At 44.0% G+C, this 20,430-nt stretch overlaps 1 protein-coding gene across 1 annotated transcript in view; it reads right to left on the bottom strand.

The window, feature by feature from the left end:
- The window catches only part of ATXN7L3 (ataxin 7 like 3), a gene marked incomplete in the record, with an annotated part of 66,927 nt that overhangs the window by 24,640 nt on the left and 21,857 nt on the right, over positions 1-20,430 (bottom strand). The window contains 1 exon segment of the mRNA XM_073606398.1: positions 8,073-8,184. Within this exon segment, the coding sequence (XP_073462499.1) occupies positions 8,073-8,184 (112 nt within the window).

The raw sequence follows: 20,430 nt of genomic DNA, 5'->3' as shown, positions 1-20,430 counted from the left end.
TAAAGTTAGTGTCATAATTAAAATGGTTTTAAATCCAATAAAAGGGGCTGCGGCCTAAAACATGTTTCCAAAATCTTTGTGGTGTTTTTATTTTATTATTTATGTATGTCTTATGGTATGATGGGTGTTAAATGGGGTATACAATGCCATTAAGAAGCATGGAATGGCTGTAGTAAGAGGAATAAACATACACATATTACTGTACTGTAAATGGAAACCAGTGTAACAATGCAGGAGGAGAGCTAGAAAGGCCCCGATTGTACAGACCTGCATGACAGAGAAGATTCAGGAAGTGATAGAAGGGTGTGACTGACAACAAACTCACTCTTTTCTGTGGCTGCTTTCTAGCTGCTGAAATCCCCATACTGAGGATCTAAAAGAAAAAGAGCAGTGCCTGGCACACTCAATTGTGCTTATTCAGAATGGAAAAGTGCTTTAACATGTTGTGATCTCTGCTCTTCATTAAAGTATAAATATGCATTTTTATAATCAAGTTACACCCCCGCCAAAGTTTTATTCTTAGCTGCTACTACATTGAGATCTCATTCCTATGGAAAGGCATTATCCATAGTTGAAACTCTGTTCTCCTTTGAAATGAATGAGATTTTTTTTTCTGCACATGGGCAGAAGAGGCAAGGGACCAGCAGGGGAAGGTGAAGAGATTTCCCAGCACACCACAGACCTTCAGATTGAGGCAAAATGTTTCAGAGTCACGAAGGATCCCATCGTCAGACATGTGATCTTTACATGCCTGACCAAGGGGATCTGCGCAACTCTAAAACACTGCACTCCTTCGTTTGAAATGTGCTCATTCTTCAATAAAAATAAACACAAACAAAAACTTTGGCCTCAGGCTGGGTTCACACTTATGCGATGCGGGAACCAGTGCGATTCCTGTGCGGGATCCTGCATCGCATGTCTCTCGCAGGCAGTTCACAATGCCCTATACGAACCGCATGTCAATACAAAAGTTAATGACATCCCCAGATAGGTTCACAGATCGCAGTGCAAACTGTGAAATGGTGCAGGAATCGGATTGCATAGGTGTGAACGCCAATGTGGACCCGATTCCAGTGCAGACCAAAAAAAAAAAAAAAAAAAAAAAAAAAAAAAAAAAAAAAAAGAAGGGTCTTGCACCATTTTGGTCTGAATGCGATGCAAATTCAGCCAATTTGTACAGCTGAATTCACATCGCACAGACATCATATGTGATCTGCACAGCAATGCGGTGCAAATCACATGCGATATCTGACATCGCAATAGTGTGAACCCAGCCTTAACCTGAAGATCCATGGTGTGGTGGCCAATCTCTTCACTACTTCATGCATGATCCAACCTCCTGTTGGTGTTTGCTGCAGCAGCCAACATCTTAGAGCTTGTTCCAGGAACGTGTGTGATGGGAATATTGACAGATCGGCAGGAGATTCTCCAACTGGATCCCAAAAGAGCAGCTAGGCGACTATAAGACCCTAACACTACAAACAAATGGGCACTGCCCCCACCTATAACTGGCCCTTGTAGCAAGGAGCACATAGAAGGGCGACGCATTTGTCAAACAAATTCCCAGCTCAACTTACCGATCAGCCTGCAACCAAAACTGTCCTGTCTAACAGTATGCGTTAAAAACAGGGGTTTAATTTGCACACATTTGCAAATAAATGCGTAAGCTGCAGAGCCACTTTGCGGCACCCCAGTATTACCTGCAGTCCTAACTGAATTGAGAGCCTCCACGATGGAAGCACATGCAGTATAATGGATAGGCAAAGGGCAGGTGAGTCTGGAGGAAGCCCATTCTTCAAAAGGTATTTGCAAATGCCTGCAAACTAAACCCCTGTTTTTAAACGCATACTGTTAAGACAGGATCATTCGGTTGGTTGCAAGTCAAGCTGGGAATTTTCTTTGGTTTTGTTTGATTAAAAGACCCTACCCCTGCAGTCACCTTCCACACTGTAAGGATTCAATGCTGGTTAACGGTCAAGGATGAACCACAGGATGCAATACTTACCTCTTTCTTTGGCAGGCGCTGACGTGCTCTCCTCCACTCTAACTTGTTGGTGATCTCTGGCCGGCCCCCCATATAATGTAGAGCTATTAGTCCTGCATTGTATTTGATGACATCAACCTGCAACTGCAGCTGAAAGCACCTTTTAGAATAGGTTTCCGAGCACACAGATGGAGGTAGACTGCTGAAGCACTGAGTTAGTTTGCACCTTATTCCTCATCCCTTAGAGTTAGAGAGGAAGTAAACCCTGGTGGGTTTTACTTCCTCTTTATTTCCCTGCAAAGGTAAAGCATAATGGGCTACTATGCATCGCATAGTAGCCCATTACGGGTCACTTACCTGAAACCGAAGCCTGCAATGTCACTGCTGTCCCCACTAGCAGCGAGCGTCCATCTTCAACCCCTCTTCCGGGGCCGCGAACTCCAGCTCTGTGACGTCACTCCCGTGCATGCGCGCGGGAGCCGCCAATCACAGCATGACCCCTATTAAAAACGGCACGATGTGCCCTTTCTAAAGTGCGCATGCGCCGTAGTCATCAGTGATTGACTATTTTGTAAATATCTCCTAAACCGTGGAGGTTTAGGAGACATCTCAAGCACCTACAGGTAAGCCTTAATATAGGCTTACCTGTAGGCAAGTGGTTTACAGGGTGTACAACCACTTTAACGAGCAATTTAAGTGTAACTAGAGTCCATAAATACAGTAAAACCTTGGATTGCGAGCATAATTCGTTCCAAAACCATGTTTGTAATCCAAAGCACTTGTATATCAAAGCAAACTTCAACAGAAGAAATAATGGAAACTCAGATTTGCTCCACAACTATTTATTCATAGGCCTTTCAGTTTATAGTCCATATAAAAAGATCATAGCAATGTGATCGGTTGTGTAACCATAAAATTTCCACTTACAAATGGCGGCCTCCACAAGGGGATTCAAAGCAAAATCCAGCAGGAGCTACAAAGTATGAAAGAGAAGAGAGGCGCCTCTAAGTGTAGCAATATGGTTACAAATAATGAAGGTCCAACATTTAGCAACTCACATGGTTGATGATGAAAACTGGCACATCTAAGTATGCAGGCATCTGAGGTAAAGCGGTCCACATAGACCGTCCTCCGCACCGCCGGCTCTCACTGATGTAAATCTGCAATCGTGACCGGGAAGACTACCTTGCGTTAAGACAGATCTGAAAGCGAGGCTTGAAGAGCTTGTGGAGCACATCGTGGAAGGGATGACGTCAATGGCAGTGTGGAGGACGGTCTATGTGGACAGCTTTACCAGAGATGCCTGCATACTTAGATATGCCTCATCAACCATGTGAGTTTCTAAATGTTGTACCTTCATTAAATGTAACCATATTGCCACACTTAGAGGCGCCTCTCCTCTCTTTTATACTCAGTAGTGACTTGACACTACTTGTATATCAAGACAACATTTATGAAAACATTTTGTTGGTCTTCCTAAACACTCTCAAATCAAGGTTTAACTGTAGTTGTGGAACGAATCATCTGAGTTCCTATTATTTCTTATGGGGAAATTCGCTTTGATATACAAGTGCTTTGGATTACAAGCACGTTTTGCTCGCAATCCAAGGTTTTACTGTACTCTTTAAATCAGAATGACAACAGAAACTAGCCAAATAACCCTGATCAAAAGTTTACATACCCCAGTTCTTAATTCTGTGCGTTGCCCCCTTTAGCATCAATGACAGCTTGCTTTTGTGGATAAGACTCTTTGGGGGTTATTTACTAAAGGAAAATCCACTTTGCACTGCAAGTGCAATTGAAAGTGCACTTGGAAGTAAAGTCACTGTAGATCCGATGAGGGACATGCAAGGAAAATAAAATAAAAAACAGCATTTTAGTTTGCACGCGATTGGATGAAAAAAATCAGCAGAGCTTCCCCTTAGATTTAGAGCGACTGCACTTCCAAGTGCACAGTGGATTTGCCTTTCGTAAATAACCCCCTTTATCTTCTCAGATGGTAAAGCTGCCCATTCCTCTTGGCAAAAATCCTCCCGTTCCTGTAAATTCTTGGGCGGTCTTTCATGAATTGCACATTTGAGATCTCCCCAGAGTGGCTCAATAATATTGAGATCAGGAGACAGAGATGACCACTCCAGAACCTTCACTTTATTCTACTGTAGCCAATGACAGGTCGACTTGTTTTGGATCATTGTTATGTTGGAATGTCCAAGTATGTCCCATGCTCAGCTTCCTGGCTGATGAATGCAAATGTTCCTCCAGTATTTTTTGATAACATACTGCATTCATCTTGCCATCAATTTTGACCAAATTTCCTGTGCCTTTGTAGCTCACACAACCCCAAAACATCAGCGATCCACCTCCGTGTTTCACAGTAGGAATGGTGTACCTTTCATCATAGGCTTTGTTGACTCCTCTCCAAATGAAACGTTTATGGTTGTGGCCAAAAAGCTCAATTTTGGTCTCATCACTCCAAATGACTTTGTGCCAGAAGGTTTCAGGCTTGTCTGTGTGCTGTTTGGCGTATTGGGAGGGGGATACTTTATGGCATTTGTGTAGTAATAGCTTTCTTCTGGAGACTTGAGCATGCAGCCCATCTTTCTTCAAGCTTCAAGTGCCTCCTTATTGTGCATTTTGAAACAGCCACACCACATGTTTTCTGAGAGTCCTATATATTTCCATCTGAGGTTATTTGTGGGTTTTTCTTTGCATCCCAAACAATTTTCCTGGCAGTTGTGGCTGAAATTTTAGTTAGTCTACCTGACCGTGGTTTGGTTTCAACAGAACCCCTCATTTTCCACTTCTTGATTAGAGTTTGAACACTGCTGATTTGCATTCTCAATTCCTTGGATATCTTTTTATATCCCTTTCCTGTTTTATACAGTTCAACTACCTTTCCTCGAAGATACTTTGACAATTCTTTTGCTTTCCACATGACTCAGAATCCAGATACGTCAGTGCAGCACTGGATCAAAGATGCAAGGGTCTGTCAGGAGTCCAGAAACTCACTGATATGTATGTATGTAATATACATACGCACGCGCACACACACACACACACACACACATCACAGGTGAGGATGGTTACCTTTAATAGCCATTCAAACCCCTTTGTGTCAACTTGTGTGCATGTTATCAGGCCAAAATCACCAGGGTATGTAAACTTTTGATCAGGGTAATTTCTGTTGTGATTATGATTTAAAAAGAGTAAACACAGTTGATAGATAATAAATTGATTCAGCCAAACACTGCCCATGAGTGAAAGAAAAGTTTGTGTCTCTGAAAAATGGCCAAGAAATCAAATTCTGCCAAGGTATATAAACTTATGAGCACAACTAAAATAAAAAAAATATAATATATATATATATATATATATATATATATATATATATATATATATATATATATATATATATATATATATATATATATATATATATATATATATATATTTTTTTTTTTTTTTCAAATTAAATAATAGTATAAATGTCCTGTGATAAAGTAATCCTGAAAATATTGAAAATCTTCCACCACAATAATGGATCCACCGTGTGTTGCCGTCACCTCCAATAGAAATGCAAACTCGCCAAATATTAAAGCGATTGTAAAGCCTTGTTTATTTTCCTATAAAGATAAACATGTTATACTTACCTGCTCTGTTGCAGTGGTTTTGCACAGAGCAGCCCAGATCCTCCTTTTCTCAGGTTCCTCTTCTGTGATCCTGGCCCCTCCCTCCCGTTCAGTGCCCCCAGAGCAAGCAGCTTGCTCTGGGGGCACCCGAGCTGAGTCACAGCTCCGTGTGTCCATTCAGATACAGAGCCCCGACGCCAGCCCCTCTCTCCTCTGATTGGCTAGCTGACTGACAGCTAATGGCGCCACTACTGTGTCTCAGCCAATATATATATATATATATATATATATATATATATTTATTTTTTGTGCACAGGTGTAGAGCTGCACGATTCTGGATAAAATTGCGAGTCATGTTTTTTTTTTTTGTTTGTTTAGAATAAAGATAAAGATTCTCTCATGATTGCGTAACATCATCTTTCACATCAAAAAAAAAAAAAAAACCCCACACATACATAAAAATAATTGGGCCAACGTTACCGTTTTTTATTTTTTTTTTCCCTAAAAAAATTTCCAATGAAAGATCGCTGCTCAAATAGTGTGACATAAAATATTGCAATGACTGCCATTTTATTCTCTAGGGTCTCTGCTAAAAATATATACAGTATCTCACAAAAGTGATTACACCCCTCACATTTTTGTAAATATTTTATTCTATCTTTTCATGTGACAGCACTGAAGAAATGACACTTTGCTACAATGTAAAGTAGTGAGTTTACAGCTTGTATAACAGTGTAAATTTGCTGTCCACTCAAAATAACTCAACACACAGCCATTAATGTTTTAGGGCACTTTCACACTGGGGCGGGGGTTGACTTTTTAGTGCTTTTAACCCCCCGCTAGCAACGGAAAAAGGGTTAAAAGCGTTTGTGGGCGCTTCGGCAGCGTTGGCCATTAATTTCAAACGGCAGGGGCGTTTTGGGAGCGGTGTCACCGCTCCCACAATGTCCCAAAGATGCTGCTTAAAGAACTTTTTTTTTTCTGTCCTGCAAGTGCACCGCTCCAGTGTGAAAGGGGAGCGTTTTTCAGACGCTTTAAAAAGGTGCCATTTTTTAGCGCCTGAAAAACGCCTCAGTGTCAAAGTAGCCCAAGCGCTGACATTTTTTGGTTCACAATATCTTTAGGCCTCGTTTTCACATGTGAGTAGATGCAGCATTATTCCAGAGAGGGAGAAGGAATCGGTCCATGCCGGAAGTTTACCATAGAGAATCTGGCAGGCCAGATGGCCCCCGGACCTCTCTATGACCGTTCGCAGGCCTGGCGCAATGTTTTCTCTTCCCAGCCTAGAGGCAAAATCTGGGAACTTACTGACCCCAGATCTCACTGTAAAAAGGACCTGTCACGCACTATTCCTATTACAAGGGAGGTTTACATTCCTTGCAATAGGAATATATATATTTATTTAAAAAAATAAATAAATTTAAAATCGCCCACATCCCCGTGCGCAGATGTGAGCGCATACATAGGCCATGCCCACATATGTAAATGACGTTCAAACCACATGTGTGAGGCATCGCTGTAACCGTTCGAGCGAGAGCAATAATTCTAGTGCCAGACCTCCTTTGTAACTCTAAACAGGTAACCTGTAAACATTTTTAAAGCATCGCCTATGGGGAATTTTAAGTACTGAAGTTTGGAGCCATTCCATGAGTGTGCGCAATTTCAAAGTGTGACATGTTAGGCATCTATTTACTCAGTGTAACATCTTTCACATTATGCAAAAAAAAATTTGGCTAACTTTACGGATTTTTTTTTTTTGGTTGAGAAAAAAAAAACACGTTTGAAATATTATTGCGCAAATACCATGCGAGGTAAAAAGTTGCAACGACCACCATTTTATTCCCTAGGGTCTCTGCTAAAAAAAAACATATATAATGTTTGGGGTTTCTGAGTAATTCTCTAGCAAAAATAAAAAAAAAAAAAAAATAAATAAAAAAGAAGTTTTTTACAAGTAGGAGCAGTGTCAGAATTGACCTGCGTAGCAATTGGTTAATTTCTTAATTTTTCCCAAAAAATTGTGACAAACTACAAAAAAACTCGCCATGCCTCTTACTAAATACCTTGAACGGTCTACTTTCTAAAAAAGGGTCATTTGGGGAATATTTGTACTGTTCTGGCATTTTCAGGCCTCAAGTCATGGGGTAGCTGGAAAAACCAGAAGAGACTGCCAGCCCCTGATGTGCAAAAAAAAAAAAAAAAAAAAAAAAAAAAAAATTAACATGCAACGGGTGCGACCAAGAAGTAAAAAAAGGAGGTTGAAGGTCTACTTAAAAAAAAAAAAAAAAAAAAAAAAAAAAGACCATAACAACCCAAATGGGTTTCTACTGTATGTTTTTGATGAGGTTGGGCAGGACTCAATCCTACTGCTAAGCTATCAGAGAAGACCCAGCTAGAGATGAAGGCACACCCCTTAACTTAACCCTAAATAATCAAACTCTGTTACAGCGACTCATCCTTACCTCTAGTTTACTGTTATCCAGGCCAGATAGAGACATGTCTTCCATTCTCATTTGCAACCAATGCTTGTTGGATGAGACTGCCTGGCCAGGCAGAGAACAGACGACCACCCCCCTTTAGCTGCACAAAAAAAAAAAAAAAGACAAAAAAGGAGAACATTAATTACAAGTGTGCACCAAAGTGGGAGTACCCTTTTACATGGGGACAGAAGACTACATGTGCAAGTTACTTTACTGGGCAAGACAAAGTCAATTGTCAAGACCAATGAATGAGTGACTTGTATAGCACTACCTATGCGAACTTAAATCGCCTCAGGGCGCTTTTTGCCGCTGGTGTCCATCTGCGGTATAGCGCGGTCCTTTGCCCCATGGGGTCCTGACATGCTTACAAACACATACAACATACACATATTTGGCCAATTTTTCGACAGGTTCTAATTAACCTACCAGCATGTCTTTGGAGTGTGGAAGGAAACCGGAGTACCCGGAGGAAACCCACGCAGGCACAGGGAGAACTTGCAAACTCCAGGCAGATGGTGTCGTGGTCGGGATTTGAACCAGCGACCCTATTGCTGCTAGGTGAAAGTGCTACCCACTACACCACTGTGCTGCCCTTTGCTGGGACTGTAAAACATATTAAAGCTCAGGATGTTGACAATATTGACATAGCAAATCTGAGATATTACAATTAAAGGAATACACACACACACGTATATATTCCCCCGCCTTTCTAAATAATAACCATGTAAATAGCAGGTAGGGCTTAACCCAAATCAGAAACATGCTCCCAAAAATTGTCCAACCAAAACCTGCTATTGGAGAATTAATGTTTTGAAGGGAGTAGAAATCTCAGCATTGTCCACAGTTTTGTAATTGATATGATGGAGAATATCAGAGAACAAGAAGAAGGGAGGAGCTTGGCATCGTGGACTAGAACAGCCAGAACACCAAGGTGGGCAAAAGCCCAAATTAAAGAGACCCTGTCACCACCTGACGCACAGCCAGAGAAACATAGCAAGCAAAACAAACTCATATCAATAGACAAGTCTGTCTCAATCTCTTAACGTCATCTCAGGGCAAACCCATCTTTTTAGTTTTGGATAGAGTAGGGAAGGGTTAGACCCTCTTTTAGACTTCCACTGGGAAGAACTGTCAAAAGAGGGGCATTCCCCTTACATTAGAAGATTTTCTTCAACTTCCAGTTGCGTCTCTGGGAGAGGAAGTGAAGGAAGATTTGGTCAACGGTACACAGACAGCAGGCTGCTCACACTGGACTACCTTAGCTGCTTCCCCTTCTCAACATCAACCAACTTCTTGGTGGCGGTCGGGTAAGGATGTGTGCGATCTGCTTTGATTAACTATGTCAATTGCATGAGGCTTCCCCGGCCACTGCCAGGACCAGGCATAAAAGAGGCAGCCAGGAAACGCAGAGCCTCCACCATTCCCAGAAGTTATATTTTTAATAAGTGAAGTTTTCATGACATCTGAGGAATGAAATTAAAAATAAAAATGCAGACTAAAGAATCGTACACACGGTATGATTGTTGGCCAACCGAGCGTCTGACTTTTGTCCAAAGGGCGTGTGCCCGGATCTGGTCTTGCATACTAACGGTACACAATTGTCGTGCCACAAACACCAATGTAGTGACGTACTATGAGGAATTTCAGCTCTTGAGCGCCACCCTTTGGCCCCCTTCTGCTAATTTCTTGTTTGGTGGGCATTGATTCCGAGCATGCGTGTTTGTACTTTCGACTTTTGTGTGACGGATTTGCGTATTGACCATACAACAAAAATCTGACATCAAACTGTTGTCCGCTGAAAATTTATTAGCCTGCCATTCAACATTTGTTGGCCGAAAGTTGGACAATAACTGTCAAACAAAGGCGCGTACGAACGGTCAGATTTTAGGGCAACAGTCTGTCAACAGACAATCCCCCTGCCAACAATCGTACCGCGTGTACAAGGCTTTACTTACAGGTAGGAGAGTACATTTACCTGCGATATCCAAAGCTGACAAACAGCTCCATACACAGATATAATCCATCTATGGGAGACGTTTTACCTGTCAGAAAACGTTGTATTCTCCATTACTAGCAGGGAAGCTGGGATGATGTCTCCTGTGAGTGGGAAGGTGTATTGTTACACTTCAATCATCACAGAACGTACTCTATTACACCTTTAACAATCACAACATCACAGCATGTATTCAGATAAATAACATGTAATCACTGCTTGGCTGGAATGCATACTGAGAAGTAGTGATTGTTAAGGTGTAACAGAGTGTGATGTTCTATGGTGAGATGTTTTACCCACCAGAGGATGTATACTTCTGTCCATCCAGTTCTGAAATTTACACAGCTGGGATTGGGGGGGGGGGGGGGGTTAGTTCAAATCCTAGTTGTGGACAGAGCCCCAGGGACATAACTTACCTCTAATGACATGTAGCCCTCCCATGCCCTGCTGGCTGCTGCTTACTGTAGAATCTTCCCTCCACTGACACCAGATACACCTCACAGTTGTCATTTAAAGGGTTAAGTTCAGCAGTCCAGTCACTGCCAAGCATTGGTGCTGCTCACTCTTCCCTTATTCATAGAACTTATAGTATTCTTTTACAGAATGCAAAGCACTCCGACTGGAGGAGGGGAGATTGTGCCCTTCATTTGCCCCTCCTCCATTCACAGTGCATTCTTCAAAGCAGCTTCCTCTTTACACCCCAGCACTGCTTCCCTGAACTTCCGGGTGGAGGGCAGGCGCTGTAAACATCACCAAGTTCCATGACTGCCTGCAGTGCCACAGCAGGACTACAAGTCCCATCCTTTCCCCTAGCACATGGGTGACCAGCACTGGATTGTAGCTGGACTTTCCACCCATTCACCTGCCAATCAATCCCTGGAGCTGCTAAATAATCTCTTCATGAGGGCTGCTCTACTTGGGGGGGGGGGGGGGGGGGGGGCGCTGTGCCTGTAAGGGTTGCATGCTAAACCTAACTAGTTTTAGAATGCTCCCTCCCCCCTTCTAACAACTATGCTGACTAACCTGTGTAAGGTAGATATATACACTCACCAGCCACTTTATTAGGTACACCTTGCTAGTACCGGGTTGGACCCACTGTTGCCTTCAGAACTGCCTTGATTCTTTGTGGAATAAATTCAGCAAGGTGTTGCAAACATTCCTCAGAGATTTTGGTCCATATTGACATAACATCATGCAGTTGCTGCAGATTTGTCGGCTGCACATCCATGATGCGAATCTCCCGTTCCACCACATCCCAAAGGTGATCCATTGGATTGAGATCTGGTGACTGTGGAGGCCATTGGAGTACAGGGACCGCAATGTCACGGTCCAGAAACCAGTGGTGAGATGATTTGATCTTTGTGACATGGTGCATTATCCTGCTGGAAGGAGCCATCAGAAGATGTGTACACTGTAGTCATAAAGGGATGGACATGGTCAGCAACAATACTCAGGTAGGCCGTGGTGTTTAAACGATTCTCAATTGGTACTAAGGGGCCCAAAGTGTGCCAAGAAAATATCCCCCACACCATTACACCACCACTAGACTGAACTGTTGATACAAGGCAGGATGGATCCATGCTTTCATGTTTATGCCAAATTCTGACCCTACCATCTGAATGTTGCAGCTGAAATCGAGGCTCATCAGACCAGGCAGGCAATGTTTTCCAATGTTCTATTGTCCAATTTTGGAGGAGCCTGTGCAAATTGTAGCCTCAGTTTTCTGTTCTTAGCTGACAGGAGTGGAACCTGGAGTCATCATATGCTGCTGTAGCCCATCTGCTTCAAGGTTCAAAGTGTTGTGCATTCAGAGTTGGTATTCTGCATACCTTGGTTGCAACGAGTGGTTGAGTTCTGGTTACCTTTCTTTCATCTCAAATCTGCCCATCCTCCTGACATCAAGGCATTTTTGTCCACACAACTGCCGCTCACTGGATATTTTCTCTTTTGGACCATTCTCCAAACCCGAGAGATGGTTGTGTGTGAAAATCCCAGTGAATCAGCAGTTTTTTTAAATACTCAGACCAGTCTCTCTGCCACCAACAACCATGCCATGTTCAAAGTTACTTAAATCATCTTTCTTCCCCATTCTGATGCTCGGTTTGAACTTCAGCAAGTTGTCTTCACCACGTCTAGATGCCTAAATGCATTGAGTTGCTGCCATGTGATTGGCTGATTAGCAATTTGTGTTACCAAGCTATTGAACAGGTGTACCTAATAAAGGCTGGTAAGTGTAAACGTACCTATTTTGTCCGATCTGGCCATGTGGTCCCTGCGTTAGCCAGTGGTGGCTACAGGGCAGAGGACAGAGTGGTGACATCACCCAGCTTCTCTTCCCTGCAGCCACCACTGGCTAACATAGGGGAGCCCGATCACATGACCAGATCAGAGCGGGCTGCAGATAGCCAAGTACATACATCTTTCTTACTCAGGTAAGTCAGCATCAGTGTTAGGCGGGAGAGGGGAGCATTTTTGAGACTAGTTAGGTTTAGCCTGGAATTCTATTAAAAAACTTACAGGACTTCCACCCCACCCCCAGTCCAGGATTGGACAGCGACAGTCTAAACTGAAGACTGATGAGCTCATCTCTCTGCTCTCTCCTCCTATTAGCACTGCAGAACAGCCACGGCTCCTTGTGCTGCTTCTCTCTCACATTCTGAGCTCTGCTGTACAGGGACTGCAAGAGAATAATACCAAGTTAGATTCAGGTACTTACACAGAGAAAAATACACAAAAAAGTCCCTCACCAGGATAAAGTGGCCCATTAAAGTGGCGCTTTAGGAAACAAAGATAAAAATGGGGAACTGGCAGGCCAGTCTTTGTCTCTTCTGTATTAAAAAGGAACTTCATGCTTTTAAAAAATAAATACATTTTAAAAAAGGGTGAAAAGGCAGGATTTGTCATTTAGAAGAGACATGCTTTGTCTCTTCTGCTTTAAAAGTTACTTACCTACCTGTTTACCCCTGTACAGTGAGTAGTGCATGCGAAGCTCCGTATACAAAATATGTCAATGCCGAAACTGACAGATTTCCCACGCGTTCATGGGAGTGAGGTCATTTCAGCCTGGCCAATGACAGCAGCTGGCGATCGAGACCCAAAAGCTGCCTGCCAAGGACCTCTGGGATGTCGCATCGCTGGACTGAAGGCGAGTATAGCTCTGCTTTAAAGTTTCTTACCTGCCTTTCCACAATGTAAAATTAGCTGCGCATGCACAGCTTTGTGTACAATTCCGGTAATGCTAAGCTGCATTAACTCCTAAGCTTGCGCAGCAGAGGCATCGTCTCAGTCTGGCCAATGAGAACAGCCAGAGATCGGTACCCAGATGCAGACTGGCTGTAAATCAAAACGCCCAGCAGGGATCTCCTGGACACTGCAGAGCTGAAGAGGAGTGAAGTTCTGTTTAAAGCAGGGGTGTCAAACTGGCGGCCCTCCAGCTGTTGTGGACTACAAGTCCCATCATGCCTCTAACTGTGGGAGTCATGCTTAGATCTGTCAGCCTTGCAATGCCTCATGGGACTTGTAGTTCCTCCAACAGCTGAAGGGCCACCAGTTTGACACCTGTGGTTTAAAGGTTAAGTTCACCTTTTGAAATAAAATGAACGCACTTTTTTTGCAGCTAAATCTTACAGTGTGCAATCTCAGGCTCCTGCAGGATCTCAGTATAGCTGTCTATACCGCCGATACAGGCAGACAGTTACTTGAGAGCAGGAAGATCAATGAACTACGAGAGCGCTCACTAGTAGTGATAGGCTCAGGCGTGTTCGGATCGTACCCGCCAGGAAGCCAACACTGTACACCACCAATCATAGGCAGTGAGGCATTTCCCAGCCTGCAGCTGTACACACATACGCTGCCTATTACAGCTGCACGATGCTGGCTAAAATGGCAATCATGATTTTTTTTTTTTGCTTAGAATAAAGATCACGATTCTCTCAGGATCCTTCACATTATACAAAAAAATTGGGCTAACTTTACTGTTTAGTTTTTTTTTAAAGTGTATTTTTTCCAAAAAAAATTGCGTTTGAAAGACCGCTGCGCAAATACAGTGTGACAAAACATTGCAACAACTGCTATTTTAGTCTCTAGGGTCTCTGTGTGTGTGTGTATATTTTATATATATATATATATATATATATATATATATATATATATATATATATATATATACACACACACACACACATACATATATACATATACACACACACGTATATATGTAAGTGTTAGGGGGCTGATGCACACACAAGGCTTTTTATCTTAATGCATAGAATGTTTGTTCCATGGGACATTTGGCCCTGCTAGAGACTATAAAACCTCAATAGTCCCCATCTTACTGAACGTGGCTAAAAGCTTAATTCCGAAAAAAATGGCAGGAAGTGGAGAACCCTAAAACACGGGATTGGATTTTCCGAGTTAACGAAATATGCAACTTAGAGAGGTTGGAGGACGGGGGAGTAGAATCGGAAGAAGGTATCGATTGTAAGGACAAATGGGCTAAGTGGGTATCGTTTAAAACAACGTGGAGATATGTCGAGGAGGTTACTCGATAGATATAAAGGGGGGCAGGGATAGGTAAATAACAGATTTTAAATCACTACCTTTATTGAACTATGCAGGATAGGGGAGGAGGGGGGGGGGGGAATTTAGGGTAATGGTGGATTGTTAGCAATGAGAAATATTTCTTTTTGTATATCCGATGTATGTTGTTGTGTTATTTATAAAATTAAATAAAGTATATAATAGGAGGAAAAAAAGAAAAAAAGAAAAAAAAAAAAAAAAAAAAAAAAAAAAACACCCCACACACACACAAAGCTCATTATGAATTACTTACCTGAGATCGAAGCCCCCGCAGCGGTCCTCACTCACCGCTCCAGCAGCTGACAACGCTCCCGGAGTTACTTCCGGGTATCGCAGGCTCCGGCGCTGTGATTGGCCAGAGCCGCGATGACGTCACTCCCGCCAGTAACGGCGCAGTCTAACTGAAGCAACGGTACGTACGTGCCGTTGCTTCAGTGCGCATGCAGATGACGTCAGCACATGCAAATACAGGGGATACCTCCTAAACCGTGCAGGTTTAGGAGATATGCAGTGTAGCTACAGGTAAGCCTTATTATAGGCTTACCTGTAGGAAAAAGTGGTTGTAAAGAGTTTACAACCCCTTTAAATGCCTTTTTTGTGACCTACCAAAGCTGCAGTCAGGCGACGCTCAGGTCCTGAGACTTCCTCTGTTTACATCCGGAGGGGGGGGGGGGTCCTTGTTCAGGTGTCCATTCCACTGCCTGTGTGACGCAGAGCCTTCCTATAGGCCGTCCAGCGGTGGGTCCCCTCAGGGGCGGTCCTCCTCACAAGGGAACAGCGGCGGTGAGAGCTCCGGGCTCATATACCTTGCTTCAGCAGGAAAGAGAAACAAAACATTCTATCAGGGAGGGATAAGAATGTAATGTGCCTTTCATGGTGTACGAAGCTGCAGTTGTCTTTTCTGTCTGCCATTACTTTATCATGTACAGAGTGGTGACAGGGTCTCTTTAATGGGGGCCACACACCACCTAGAGTGCTCCCCGTATACACACAGCCCAGACTGGGGCCTATGGGCCCCCTCACAGCTCAGAGCCATGCTGGGCCTTGTGGTTCCCCAGCCTGTGAGTGCCATGCCTGCCCATTGCACAATACATACTCCATAGACAGGGGGACACTACTGACACACAGTCCTCCTCCCCTCTCACACACACATAGCCCCCATACCCTCCGACCAGCCCAGCCTTCCCCCCCGTCCACCTCCATTGTTCCTACCCAGCATTAGTCCTGTCTGCCTCTTCTGTCCGGTCTCCTCAGCACCTAATATCACCAGCCGCCATTTTAGCCTGCCCAGGCGGCCTCAATCGCCGGCTGAGAACATCGATCCGCAGGCCACGCCCACTCCAGGCGTGCCCGCCCTGAACAGCAGCATCCACGCTCGGGGATCCACTGCGGTTTCCTCCAGACTGCAGCACTATGGTGTTGCGAGGATAAATGAGACAAGAAGAAGAAGAAAAAAAAAAACACGGCGGCCAATGGACGGGGAGGGAATAAAGGGTCGGAGCCAATCAGCGGGGAGGAGGGGCGGGGTGAGCGAGTTGATAAGGTGCCAGTAGTAGGGAAAAAGCGAGGTGGGTGGGCGGAGGCGATGAGCTGTTGTCATGGAAATAGAGCAGAGAGCTGCTTCGCAGTTGTAGGCATTGTTGTGAGGAGTTGAGAGCTGAGCCATTGCGATCGATAACGATAAGACTTCTTCCAGCCTCATAGCGTCCTCTTTTCATAACAGATCGAAATAACTATAAAATCGGCGCACATGTCTATGAAGCTGTAGATTTTATATGCAAACGGTGTTATCAAATGCCTCAAGGAAAATGGTGGTGAGCAGAACTTTTCTCTCAGTATCACCCAAAGTGGTGGGTGATACTGAGCTGGTTGCTAGGATGCTGGCACTGCCTGCACAATAACAACCAAATGATGCCTGCATCCTAGCAACCAATGACACACAGGTTGCTAGGATGCTGGCTGGTCCACAGTGTCATTGGTTGCTGAGACGCAATCAAAGAGGAGGGGGTTAAAAATAGGGGGATGTGGGTGGTGGCACACAGGGGCAATGGGAGGATGATAAAACACACACCTCAGGTGGCAGTTAACCAAGGCATACCCCTGACAACACAAGTGTCGCGTGTCTGGGCTTCACAGCATCATTGGTTGGTATGGGGCAGGCTCCCCATGATGAGGAACTGAGTTGGTTGCAAGGAGGCTGGCGGCTGGGCTTTACAGCATCGTTGGTTGCTATGGTGCAGGCTCCTGAGGGTTCAGGAAGCTCCTTTCAGCAATATTTTAACTGTTTTTGTGTCAAAAGTATTAATACCTTAACCCCAGTGGTAACCCTAGCCTCAATGGTAACCATTTTTCAAATAGTAACCCTAACCCCACTGATAATTCTAATCCCAATGGTAACCCCAACCCCAATGATAACCCTAAACCCAATTGTAACTCTAATCACAATGGTAACCCTAATTCCAATAATAATCCTAACCCGAATAGTAACCTTAACCCCAATAATAATTTTAATCCCAATGGTAACCCCAATGATAACCCTATTCCCAATGGAAACCCTAATTCCAATGATAATCCTAACCCAAATATTAACCCTAACCCAATGATAATTCCAATCCCAATGATAACCCTAATCCCAATGGAAACCCTAATTCCAATGATTATCCTAACCCAAATATTAACACTAACCCAATGATAATTCCAATCCCAATGATAACCCTAACCCCAATGGAAAACCTAACCCCAATTGTAATACCAATAGCAACCCTAATTCCAATGATAACCCTAACCCAAATTGTAACCCTAATCCCAATGGTAACCCTAATTCCAATAATAACCCTAACCCGAATAGTAACCCTAACCCCAATAATAATTCTAATCCCAATGGTAAACCCAATGATAACCCTATTCCCAATGGAAACCCTAATTCCAATGATAATCCTAACCCAAATAGTAACCCTAACCCCAATGATAACCCTATTCCCAATGGTAACCCCAAACCCAATGATAACCCTAATCCCAATGGTAAACCTAACCCCAATTGTAATACCAATGGCAACCCTAATTCCAATGATAACCCTAACCCAAATTGTAACCCTACTCCCAATGGTAACCCTAATCCCATTGGTAAACCTAACCTCATTTAAATTATAAAATAACCCCAATGATAACCCTAACCCAAACTGTAACCCAAATGCCAATGGTAACCCTAGCAAAACTGGTCCAAAAACACTAATCCCAATGCACACATTCCTGAAAGATGGCTGTGAGTGTAAGTGGATGCTGCAGCTGACATCGTCTGGAAACCGAAGACATCCAACATGAAAAGTATGTCACCAGCACACCAAGGATCTTGTCAGGAGCATCTAGTGCTTCCCGCCCCTTATTCCAGAATCAGGGGTTTTGGCTATGGCACCCTCCTTGTCTGTCTGTCCACCTGCAAGGTGATTAATGTGATCAGTCTCTGGGTAGAAACCAAACCTGTTATAAGCCAAAGCCAGCCAAACCCTCGCCCGCATGCTTGTGATAGAGGGTGATACGTGTGTTATTCCTGATCTAGCCCCCTGTCTGTCTGACCTGCTCTGGTAGATTGGATTTCCCTGTGTATGACCTTTGGACCGGATTTTGGACTATTCCCTGAACTCAGCCTGCCTTTTACCTGGACTGTCACAGAACCACATCATCTGTCCGCTTACCGCAAGTACCTGTTTGCTTTGCTCAGTTCGCACCTGTCCTGGCGCGGTGGCCAGGCACTATAGCATTGTGTATAAGACCTGGGGGCAACCGAGTACCGGTAGGCCAGCTTGCCTAATGGGAAAGGGGGCTGATATAGGTGCAGGAAGACAGTAGCCAGCCATAATGTCTGACCACCTGCGTTGGGGTAGCCGTGACAGATCTCCAGAATGGGTCCAGAGCTTTATTCAGGCATGTGTCACATGGGGGGTCCTGCGAGGCTCCGAAACGTTGCTTCTGTATGTGATTGCTAAATAAAGCTTTGAACGCTATGGAGATCCTTGGTGTTCTGGTAGCATACTTTTCACCTAGCACCAATGGTTACAACCACAATGGTAACCCTGACCCCAATAGTAACCCTAAACAGCTTGGTTATTTTTATTGGAGGGGGGGATTAGACTGATGTAAAATGTCACTTTGGAGTGAAGGTCCACTTTAACTCAAATGGTAAACATAATGCTTATCCTCATCTTAAAGTTTAAGGTCAGTCAAAATCTGACTAAAGCCTAGTACACAAGAGCCAAATGTCAGGCGGCATCGGGCAGTTCAATAGAAACCAGCCGACGTTCGGCCTGTATGTATTGCAGCCGGTCCAACAGAAGCTGGCCATTCAGCCAGCTTCAGTTGAAGGGGCATGACTGAAAAAAAGTCTGCCAATCGGCTCCCGATCAGCGCTCTCAGCCAATGGTGCTGACCGGAGTGTTTGGGCGCGGGGGGCATCCTCCTGTCAGAACACAATAGAACAGCAGGGAAAATTGCTGTACTAACCTTTGGATCGTTAGTACTGCGGCTCCAATCTGAGCGGTCAGTTTTTTTTCGCTGGGTTGAACAGTAAAAAACTAGTAGTTTGTACCAGGCTTAAGGCTAAACCTAGCCCCCCCCCCCCCCCATTCTAAGACTATTCTGTCTACCCTGTAAAGAAAAGATTCATATACTTACCTATTCTGAAGATGTTTCGGTCCGGTCACATGATCTCTCCAGCAGTGGCTTCAATGTAGAGGAGAGATCACCGACAACATCTCCAAATACCTGTGCAGTGAGGTCACTCATAGGCTGTTGTCAGCAGCCCCAACTCTACGCTGAAGCTGGTGCTGGGACCTGATCATGTGACCACACCAGAGCCGTTTCAGGGTAAGTAGAATAGTCTTAGAATGGGGGTGAGAGTAGGTTTAGCCTTAGATTTCGCCTCAGCTTCCACCTCAACATCTTGCCGATGTCTATAGGCAGCCCTTTAACCACTTCAGCCCCGGGAGGATTTACCCCCCTTAATGACCAGGCCATTTTTTGCGATACGGCGCTGCGTCGCTTTAACTGACAATTGCGCGGTGTGCACAGCCTATTGCATTTAGGTGAGCACCCCCAAGCTCAAACACACATCCGTGTATGTGTGTATGTGTATATATATGTGTATATATACAGTGGGGCAAAAATGTATTTAGTCAGCCACCAATTGTGCAAGTTCTCCCACTTAAAAAGATGAGAAAGGCCTGTAATTGTCATCATAGGTATACCTCAACTATGAGGGACAAAATGTGGAAACAAATCTAGACAATCACATTGTCTGATTTTTGAAAGAATTTATTTGCAAATTTTGGTGGAAAATAAGTATTTGGTCAATATCAAAAGTTCATCTCAATACTTTGTTATATATCTTTTGTTGGCAATGACAGAGGTCAAACGTTTTCTGTAAGTCTTCACAAGGTTGTCACACACTGTTGCTGGTATGTTGGCCCATTCCTCCATGCAGATCTCCTCTAGAGCAGTGATGTTTTTGGGCTGTCGCTGAGAAACACAGACTTTCAACTTCCTTCAAAGGTTTTCTATGGGGTTGAGATCTGGAGACTGGCTAGGCCACTCCAGGACCTTGAAATGCTTCTTACGAAGCCACTCCTTTCTTGCCCCGGTGGTGTGTTTGGGATCATTGTCATGCTGAAAGACCCAGCCACGTTTCATCTCCAATGCCCTTGCTGATGGGAGGAGGTTTGCTCTCATAATCTCACGATACATGGCCCCATTCATTCTTTCATGTACACGGATCAG

This window comes from Aquarana catesbeiana, linkage group LG12, assembly GCF_042186555.1.
Source record: "Aquarana catesbeiana isolate 2022-GZ linkage group LG12, ASM4218655v1, whole genome shotgun sequence".
In the NCBI taxonomy this organism is placed as follows: Eukaryota; Metazoa; Chordata; class Amphibia; order Anura; family Ranidae; genus Aquarana; species Aquarana catesbeiana.
This window is presented reverse-complemented; position numbering and strand designations above follow the sequence as displayed.